The sequence below is a fragment of the Synchiropus splendidus genome, chromosome 2 (genome assembly GCF_027744825.2).
Source record: "Synchiropus splendidus isolate RoL2022-P1 chromosome 2, RoL_Sspl_1.0, whole genome shotgun sequence".
Classification (NCBI taxonomy): Eukaryota; Metazoa; Chordata; class Actinopteri; order Syngnathiformes; family Callionymidae; genus Synchiropus; species Synchiropus splendidus.
The window spans coordinates 16,171,265-16,181,463 of NC_071335.1; the positions used below are offsets into that span (position 1 = coordinate 16,171,265).

Below are 10,199 nucleotides of genomic sequence, written 5' to 3' on the forward strand. Positions count from 1 at the left end.
ATGTGGCAAAATGCAGAAGTGATACTGCGAGTTTAGGTGTGACATTCAGCACTAACCACACTGACACTGAGGCTCCTGCCGTCGAGAGGTTCAGTTAAAACAATGATGTTCAGGCTTTCTTTAATTCTCACAGTCGCTTGGAATGTTGTGACTTCAGCAGCCGGGGCCATCCAGGCGTTTGGGTATGAAGGAGGAGAAGCTACAATAACCTGTCGCACTGAGAAAGGTTACGAGTCCTATGAGAAGTACTTTTGCGGGACGGGATGTACATCAGACAGTGATGTACTGGTAACTACTTCTCAGGAGCAACGCAACAGGTACAGCATCACCGACTTCTGGAGCTATTTCATGGTCAACATCTCCCAGCTGAGAAGATCCGATGCAGGGAAGTACTGGTGTGGAGTGTCTCGGAACGGACCGGATGTCTACACAGAAGTCACACTTAAGGTTGAACCAGGTGAATGAACGTCATGCGATATCAGATTCTCTTGGTTTTAAAAATGATCTACTGCACTTTTTAATCTTTCAATATGTGAAGTCTAAAAATGATGATGGAAGAATAAATGTTTGCTCAGATTTGACCTAAGTCTCTTCCATGTTCACAGACAGCTGCTGTGACAAGGTCTCGGAAGTTGAAGTCAGCGAAGGGGAGTCAGCGTCCTTTGTTTGTCAGGGCACAGGCGCACTAAAATACTTGTGCAAAGCAAGCAAGCCCTCTGTCTGTCTGAGGGATGCCCTGATAACCTCAAGGCACTCCAGCAACAGCCGGATCAGCCTGACTGAAGGTGGATCTAACGGGCTGTTTGTGTGGAGGATCCGAAATGTAAAACGTGAAGACTCTGGGCGGTACCTCAGTGGCGTCAAGAGAAATCCCGGGCCAGATGACATTCGCTCTTTCATGCTAAAAGTCAAAGGTGAGATTACGCACAGATCATTCATTACATAACGCATCTCAAACTGATTCAGTATATATATATATATATATATATATATATATATATATATATATACACTGTAGTACTACTGAAAAACTGTTAAACTTAGACTTAAAACAAAGATTTAGGAGGGGTGAAGAGGAGAGTGCAGGCAGGGTGGAGACGACTGCCAAGAGTTATCTGTGACAGAGGAGGAGCAGTGAAAGTGAAGGGGAAGTCTAAAGGCCCATCTATGCTCAACGTTGTGTACGGATCCGGCGGAGCCTTCTGTCCGGGCTCTGCATTCATTTTGTCCGTTTTTCTGCCGTTTCCAGAAAGCTTACAGATACAGACCAAACGGAGCAATAATACCAGAAACCGTGGGAGGGCAGTGTTGCTGTTACTACCAAATATATAGCTCTAATGAGTCGCTAAGAATGCCGGAAATGCTCTGTCTTTCATTCACGACCACCGCCTCCCACAACGCTGCCTCTGTTTCATCTTTTGTGCGAGAGGTAGATAATCAGTTCTGCTTCAACAGTCACCATGTTTGTTTTGGAGTTTGTAGCCGTCATGAACGTTTGACTGTGGACAGGGATGAGGCGAGTCTCGGACAGAGCGTTACTTGGTTTATGACTTTGTCACAGCCAAACTGCACAGAAGCGCACATTCAGAGCTGGACACGCACCGGGCACCTCTTCACTTCTGGAGAGACGTCACTCACTCGGCAACCCCTCCCACATGCAGCGGCCACACACATAGAGGAACAGCGCACCTGCAGCAGACACTCTACATTCACTCCTACAAAAGAGTATTTTAAGGCTTGGAACGCATGATTTCTTTTTCCATTCATTGCAATGGGAAAAATCGATTCAGATTTCGAACAAATCACTTCTGGAATGGCCGTCTGGAACAGATTGTGGTCGAGAACCGAGGTACCACCGTACTTACAAAATGAGAATTGCTGTTTTGGGCCTTCGATAGGGTCTTGCTCGACACAAGTGTAGTAGTGAGAATATCTCCAAGTGACTGACACAGGAAGATTCAGAACGACACAACACTTCTCTGACGTACTCGCAGTCTCTTACTGAGATTGTTAAATAACGTAAAATAATGCCACAAATAGTCATGTGGTAACAGTAACAGAGTTACCGAATTTTAAAAACCACACAATCGACTACTTGTTATTTGCAAAAAGAACGCTGTTACAGTTATGCATTGTTAGTCATTACACTGGTGAACATGAACTGGACGGGTACAATTTCATACATGAAGGGAGCATAAATGGGCCTTTATCGTAAACTGACAAAAAGACAGGAAGCAGAGTTAGGAGTGGATGAAGATACACAGGTTTTCATTGGCAGTGACAAGATTAGAAATGGACTGCTCATGGAGAAAGGTTTGGCGGTGAAGTAACATCTGGACACATGGAGGGAAGAGATAGTGGACATGTTGGAAGTAAAATACTGGAGATGCATCAGGTAAACGTGAAGAGGAGGACAACCCATGAAGCTCGTGGATGTGGATGGACTTAGAGAGGACGGGTGCGATTGAAGAGGATGATCAAGATGAGTTAAGGTGGAGGAGGCTGGATAGTGTGGTAACAGCTGATGGCATGTTTCTGTAAGTTAGAAGACTAAGAAGAAGAAGAAGAGAAGTTGAAGACTGAAATAAACACCTAGTTTAACACCTAGACACAAAATGTTCCTAAATGAGCTCCTTGTGTTTGACAGACTGGTGTTGTGAGAAAACACTGAGGGTGACAGGCACTGCTGGGAAGCCTCTCACCATCCAGTGCCACTATCAGGCGCAGAGGGCAGGACAGAAGATCTTTGTGTGTAAGGGAGAGCGTCGTGACAGCTGCACCGACGTGGCACCGTCAGCCAACATGGAACTGAGACTCACCTCAGTAGACACCGTCTTCGAGATCACCATGAGAGAAGTGAGCACCAGGGATGCTGGGACCTACTGGTGTGGTGCCGAGCCGCGGTGGAGCGCTGGCACCTACACTCAGTATCATCTGACTGTTGGTAAGTTGGTATTTAACTGATGAACCTGACCACCAAACAAGACTGGGGTCCAATGGTCAACGTTCACTTTTCTATGGAATTTCCTCGCCCAAACTTTGTCAAGCGCCTGGCTTCTCATGAGATGAGAAATGTTTTTCTGCCTCACACTGTCTTTATTTATCAATTGTAAGAATTTGGTTAAGAATCACAAGACTCTCACAAGAGGAGAGAATAGAAACTTAGCTTAGCATTAACATGACAGGTTTCATATTGAACAGACAGATGTCGCCAAGTCTGTGTTTCTAACTCTCAGTAAAAGGAATCTCTGGACAGCCTAACTTTCCCTGGGCGACCCGACAAGAGGCGCGTCCTGAGAGTCAGGCGGCCACAACCCACTCACGTGACTATCAAATCATTTCACGGAACCTATGAGCGCTAACTCAGCAGCGACCGTTCATGATCATCATGGCCGTGGCAAGACTTCGTGGTGAAGAGTCCAAGGGCGACGGACAGATTTTTGTTCCGGACTTGTAAGTCATTCTTCATGTTTACCGCAGGTCTTTGGTGCGTGCCTTATTTTTCAGATGCTAACAAACGTATAAGTGTTCGCTACTCATTTGATTCTGTTTATTAAAGTATAACGTAGATATAGCTAGCACAAGAGATTAGCTCCAACATTACCCGCTAGCAGCTAACATCTGTGACTGTGGTCCGCCAGCATTTGTCAGACGGAAAAGAGAGTTTAGTTGACTCACTGTCATTGGCGTTGTTGGATGGATGGATGATCTGGTTTGGACAAGTGTAACATGTTCTTCAATCACATCTGACTCTTCTGCAGACATGCACTGGGCTGCTGTGAGACGCGACCACCGTCAGCATTTCAACAACAACCCAGGCAGTTGTCGTGGAAGAAGACTAGTTTCAAGTGTCTCCACTGTCAACTCAAAATGAGCGTGATCTCTACAGACTGCTCACTGCTTATTGAAACAGCTGAGTCATGATGCAATGAAGTTAGACGGGAAAAGAAGCTGCACCTTTGTCTTTCATTTTTCTACTGCGTTTCTGCACCGCCGTATATGAGAGTCACCAACTAGACTCATTTACCAGTGGAGCAGGCAAAAGCAAATACTAATGCCACTTTAATGACACTTTAGCTTGAAAAAAACTACTATCACAAAGTGGCAGACGCGCCATGGAGCTGAGTTAGAATAACACACACTAGAAACGCAAAGAAGAGGATTCATTCTGCAGGTGATGAATCACAAGACTTTCAAAAGAAGACATTTTCTTACCACAGCCACATGAAGTTGGTGTATTTACTGTGATGCCATCGCATGTTGTGTTTTATATTATGAAGTTGGTGCTTTTCTTTCGCCTGAGCTGGGAGCAACTTTAGAGCATTCATGTGCATTTAATCGTTTTAATTTCATTTCATTTAATTGAACAGAACACACAAGACACGTGGCAGCTGGGATGATAACAACAACAACAAACATGGAGGAATCCCTGAACAAAAGCAAACAAAAGCATCTGTTTGCTTTTGTTCAGGGATGTTTTTTGCTACACAATAGCCAGGGTTTCCACTACGAATGTATTTGAAATTCTTATAAACGAGTGAGTGAACGAAGGTCCTGCATGAGATACGAAACATTTACAGAATTTACATTTGTTCTCATGCAGACGTTCCGCAGATCCAAAGCACCACAGCACCAACAACTTATCAAAGTGTAATAACAGCCAAGACACCGGTCGCAGGTTTGTGTGTGCTGACGCCTCGACTTTAGACAGATGAAGTTAAGTTGGTGACCGAACAGTCAAATGTGTGCACTCAAGTGTTGAAGGGAAGTGTCTCTGTAACGTCCTCTTCTTCTGAACAGAGTTGGTTCTGCCGCTGTATGTCATTGTTCCTGCGCTGCTGGGCTTTTTACTGGTTGCGCTGGTGGTGGCGCTGCTTGTGTGGAGATGCAAGTTGCGGAAACTGAAAGGTAGATGTGAAACCCACTGACACGCACACATCTCCATTTTCTCTTATCAAACACCTACTGACATTAAGTGTCACAAAACACATTTAGACGTGCGTGATGACTCACACACCTGTCTTTTTAACAGAAGCTCAAGTCAGCATGAAGACAGCAGAAGAAGAAGAACTGTACAGTGATGACAATGTGAGTCGACTGCATTAAAATACAACTAAAGTCGTAAGCTTTGTTTATGCAAAATGGATGACTTTTTGGATGTGAAGTGTGACCTTTATTTTCTTTCTTCAGGATTATGAAAATGTTGAAAAGCCAAATACGGCCCAGAGAGGTCCTCAAATCATTCACAGCCAAGAGGATGAAGAGGCGTCTGTGCACCTGAATGCTGCTACAGAGCAAGTCTATTGTAATGACAGTGTTTTCCGCAACAGAGAAACTTCAAACTTATCAAGGGAGGCAGGTCGAGGACAGAAGCCTGGAAAGGGCTGTGAGATGGGCAGGATGAACAGGAAGTGATGTTCATGCAAGTGTTCAAACTATGAAGATGTACCATTGTCTTGTGTTCTTTCAGTTTCACGTTCCTTTTGTTACATTTTAATATTTGTCGGTTTTGACTGTGATATTCACTGCTGCCTTAAACATGATCAGATGCATGACAATGTTCACAATTGATATTTAATCCACTATATTGTATGAGATTTTTATTTTGCCGCATGTATTGAAATTAATGAAGTGAACACTTGTTTTAGTGCCGTGGTGGAAAATGTTGATCTCATTTGCTTCTTCATTCAAATACAAAATATGTTTTCCACATCATGCCTTCACATCATTCTGGGCTGGTATTTACTACCTATAATGACAGTATTTTAAGGCGTATGTAAACTCCAATTTCACATTTCTCTCATGTTAATTATTTCTTTCTTTATTCTTTATTCCTTTCCCAAACATATTTCGAGTGAGAGGTGTTGAATTCATGAATGACTTGGAGGTCGGTCACCTGATCCCGTCGGCGTTACCTGGCAACCCCAAACACTCACCTGTCGTGCTGCTCAAAGTCAGCACATCGAACTTTCCCCACAGGTTTCACTCATTCAACGTGTTTTTGTTCAGCAAGAAGATGAGTTCTGAGTTGTTGGTTTCTCGGCCTCAAATCGACAGCCGGGCCGTGGCGCAGGACGCAGCGGTCCCCGGGACTTCGGTGCAGGCGGAGATCCCGCGGTGGCGTCTGTCCTCCGAGTCAGCCGCCACCGCGGGCTACCGATCGGCCAAGTACACGCCAGCCGAGTGGTTCTCCAACTACCACACCATCCTGCGCCAGGCCGGAACCGACCACCAGGAAGCCAAGCAGATCCAGCGAGGCTCCAAGTTCCTCAACCAGACCACCGAGGCAGCGACTCTGAAGAAGCAGGCGGATGGAACGCGTCTGCTCGGGGAGAGGCTACACAACATCCATCACTGGAGGTCGGAGCTGCAGCGACACATTGAGCGGCTCCGGACCGACATCGAGTCCCTTCAGGCCTTGAGGATCCGCCTGGAGAGAGCGACTGACGCAACCGAGACGCCATACGCTATTGCGACCGACAATCTGACGTGCAGGGCCGCGAGACTCGGACCAGACCTGGTGCGGGACTCGGTGGAAGAGGAGCTGTTGAAGGTCGCTAAGTCAGTGATGAACTTGGAGAAAACAAATACATTTAAAAAGTAATAATAATAATCATAATAATCAAGTTTTCTAGGTAACGTAAATGATCATTTTTCTACACCACATCAATTGATTTTATTTGGGATTATTGAGTGATGGATGGATGAAATAATAGAATAAAGCGGTAAAGAGGTAAAGTGGTCATGAAAAAACTGGACAGATGAAAAGGCACATGCACTAGTGAACAGTGTTGTGTGCGAAATGTAATTACCGTCCTAAGACTATTATAACATTTTTAAATTTTCAACAGATGTTGCCCCGAACCCTGATCATAACAGCGGCGTGTTTCATTTTGCAGGAGGTTGACTTGATCAGGAGCGTCCAAGCTCTTCTGAAAAGCACCAGAGAACAGGTCATCCGTCAGATCAAGTGAGTATCAAGTGAGAAAGAGAAAGTGCTTGCTTACACTGTCAGATTCCTGTTTACCACCAGGATCAACCAGGAAGCCAAGCAGACTCTAGAGATGGACTGGTCTGATAAATACCAGGCCTACAACCTTGACAACCACTGTGGCAGCTACTCAAACATGAGTCCCGACACCAAGAAACACCCCAGCTCAGCAGCCTTGCAGGAGCAGTGAGTCACTGTACTGTCCCCGGCCAGGTCACGTGACTGAACTTTAACTTGTAAAAATGAGCTGTAGCGTATAAATATAAAGACAGTCACATGAATGCATTTGGATTGTTGGATCTCCAGCATGCACACAAGACCAGTGGTGACGCTTATGTTTGTGGTGCTTCAGAGTGTGTAACCAGACGTCGTGGACAAAGTTCACTCAGGACAACCTCACCAAGGCGACACACGAAGAGCAAGCAACAGACAGTCTCAGGTGAGTGATCGTCTTCTCACTGGTAAAGCCACTGTTCTACATTGCTGTACATGTGGTCAGGGGGCTTGTGGAGCGAGTGCTGGACGACACCACAAAGGACCTGCAGGTCCAGTGCTCCACTGTGGACCAAGCCTTCAACCATCGCTGCGAGGAGTTGACGGAGGCAAAGTCCCAGCTGGAGATGAAACACAGACAGGCAAGTGGTTTTCATTGCCATGCTGCGATGTTTTTGTGTGATGGTGTGTGTGTGCACAGGTGCTGGAGGAGATTGTGGATCAGGAGAGGAACATAGTCCTTCTGCAGCAGGCCATCTACAACAAAGAGGCTCCACTGAGGGTTGCTCAGTCCAGACTGTACACTCGCGCTCTGAGACCCAACATCGAGCTGTGCAGAGATGACCCCCAGATCAGGTACACTGAATTACACGCTGTAACAGTCTCTCATTTTCAGTCTTTAAATTCATGCACTGTACGTGATTCCTATGGGGAGAAGTTCACATACGGAGCAGTGTGTGCTGCTCAAGTGCACGCCGTGATTTTAATGTAATGTGTTGTCGCATGCGCTTACTCTTCTCCGGTGTAGTTTGGAAGACGAGGTGAGACAGATCGAGTCCACTGTGGCCTCTCTGCAGCTGCAGCTGAGCGAGGCCAGAGGGTCCCTCTCCCACCTGGAGGAGTCGCGCACCGCCCTGGAAAAGGACATCCAGTGTAAAGCCCACTCGCTCTTCATCGACAGACAAAAATGTATGAGTCATCGCAAACGCTATCCAAGCATCACCAGGCTGTCGGGGTATTGAAAATGAGCCTGGTTTATCAAAACTGTCGGTTGTGAATTCTGTTCATTCTGGAATTTATGGGATTTCTTGCCACTGTTAATCACCTTAATTTTAAATCTTGGACTCGCGAGATCTGGTCGAGACATCGGCAGTTTACACCAACATCAGAATCATATTCTTTAGAGTTCATACGTCTACCAGTGGTAGGTCAGGCTTGTTCCAGCTTTAACCATTATTTACTGTAACTTTCTTTTTTTTTTTTTAATCAAATCATACACCACATGCCGTTTTAGTGTTGAAATTGACGCTTGGACGACTGTACTTGCTGGATAACTTGTATTGTACCCGCATACATTCTACATTTCTTTTAAGGAATTTCCTTCACGTTGCTGTTCATGATTGAAGATACAACTTCCGGTAAGAAATCTGACATATGTTTTTCATCTATTAGCGAAATAATAATGAGAAACAATATAGAAGTTTTCAGTTAATATCAGACTGCATCTTCAGTAGCAGCGTCTCAAAAGAAGTTGTATTGATGTTGCTCCACAAGAGGGCGCCCTCGAGCTTCTTTCGTCACCTGTTGCCGCGAGGCTCTGACTCCAAATAAAAGCATGTTTAGTCTTTTAAAGGAAACAAGGGTGTAATTAGGTGAAAACAAAGTCGTATTGTAATCCTCCTTTCATACAATTTGTATAGTGTCGAGTATAAGATGACAATCCTGAATAAATCACTCGAGTTCAAAAGAGGTAAATTCGTGCTCTGTAGGGTTTGATGAGTTCAACTGGTAGTTGCTCGGCCTCTAAACACTATAATCTGAACGACATCAATCACCGAGGGGTGTTTTATTTGCTTGAAGTTAAGGAATTGTAAACTTATATTTGGCGATCTGCACCATCTACCTCTATTCTTAGACCGAGCTTCCTCCCTGTGCGGAGGTGCCACGACTGACAAAGTTATGAAACTGAGCTGTGAGTGGGGACAAAAAAAAAGATCCGTGTCTCTCTGTGTGTAGCTTTTGTATGCTTGCAAATAAAACGTTTGAGTAGGTCACAGCATGTGAATGTGTAGTGTAACAACATTAAATGTGATACGGGTGCGACACTGTTTCTTTGGAACTTGTGAGTCTGTCATCTTCTGTTGTGCGTTTGTGTTTTAAGTAAGTCATGTGTGTTTGTGTGTGTTGCTAGTGAGTGCACGTGTTCAGAATGTGTTTGATATGTGTATCGTGATTGTGTGTAGTATTTGTGTGTTTGCGTATGTTCACAAACGCAATCCATGGCAAGTAAGTGTTCGATTCATTTTCACTGTTGTGTTGTATTGTCTGATGAAAAGGTGTGTAATATCCATGAAATCCCGTGTTATTGTGAGGTGCTGTGTAGATGGATGTTTTGTACACATTCATTTTTTCTGTTGTGTCCACACCCCTGGTGTTGCAGAGTAGTTCAGTTCTGTTGTGCTATGGTGGGGTGTGATGTTTGTGTACTGTGTGCATGATTTCTTGATCCTTCATGTTGTGTCGAACTAAGGAAAGAAACTGTGCATGAACTTTTGGTGAGTTGTGACAAGTGACATGTTTGTGTAGCAGTGTTTGTGATCCACATGTCACGTTTCACCAGCAGCTAAAGAATACTGACTATGATTTAACTACACAGAGGAGGTTTGTGTTTTCTAAAAGTGTCTTGCTGACATGTCTTGTTGGTGCGGACTGTTTTTACGAGGACCGACCGTGAGGTCGTTTTGAACCACCTGCGTCTCAGAAAGCATCAAAAGCTGAGTCCACATCACCAGCCTCCCATCTATGGAAAGAAGTCGATTTATGATGTGTCGGCTTCTCATTTGTCGCATCTATTTTCCTCCTCTAGACTTTTAATGGGCGATATTTGATGGACAAAGCAACCAGATGAAAAGCCGGAGAAAGTAAATGAGGGAGGGATGGAGAAAGCAGCTGATGTTAGGGAGTGACAGAAAAAGAAAGAGGGAGGGAGATGAGG

At 44.9% G+C, this 10,199-nt stretch overlaps 2 protein-coding genes across 2 annotated transcripts; both read left to right on the forward strand.

Moving 5' to 3' along the window:
* Window positions 1–118: 118 nt before the first annotated feature.
* LOC128754542 (CMRF35-like molecule 8) lies at window positions 119–5,652 on the forward strand. The gene is made up of 7 exons (XM_053857246.1): window positions 119–457; window positions 606–914; window positions 2,648–2,944; window positions 4,604–4,678; window positions 4,801–4,908; window positions 5,033–5,088; window positions 5,191–5,652. The coding sequence occupies exons 1-7, from the start codon at window positions 349–351 to the stop codon at window positions 5,413–5,415; spliced, it is 1,179 nt and encodes a 392-aa protein (XP_053713221.1). The 5' UTR covers window positions 119–348; the 3' UTR covers window positions 5,416–5,652.
* Window positions 5,653–6,016: 364 nt separating this feature from the next.
* On the forward strand, window positions 6,017–8,226 carry LOC128754624 (tektin-4-like). Its single transcript, XM_053857360.1, has 7 exons — window positions 6,017–6,553; window positions 6,900–6,970; window positions 7,034–7,177; window positions 7,344–7,430; window positions 7,491–7,626; window positions 7,686–7,840; window positions 8,013–8,226. The coding sequence occupies exons 1-7, from the start codon at window positions 6,017–6,019 to the stop codon at window positions 8,224–8,226; spliced, it is 1,344 nt and encodes a 447-aa protein (XP_053713335.1).
* The last annotated feature ends 1,973 nt before the right edge of the window (window positions 8,227–10,199 follow it).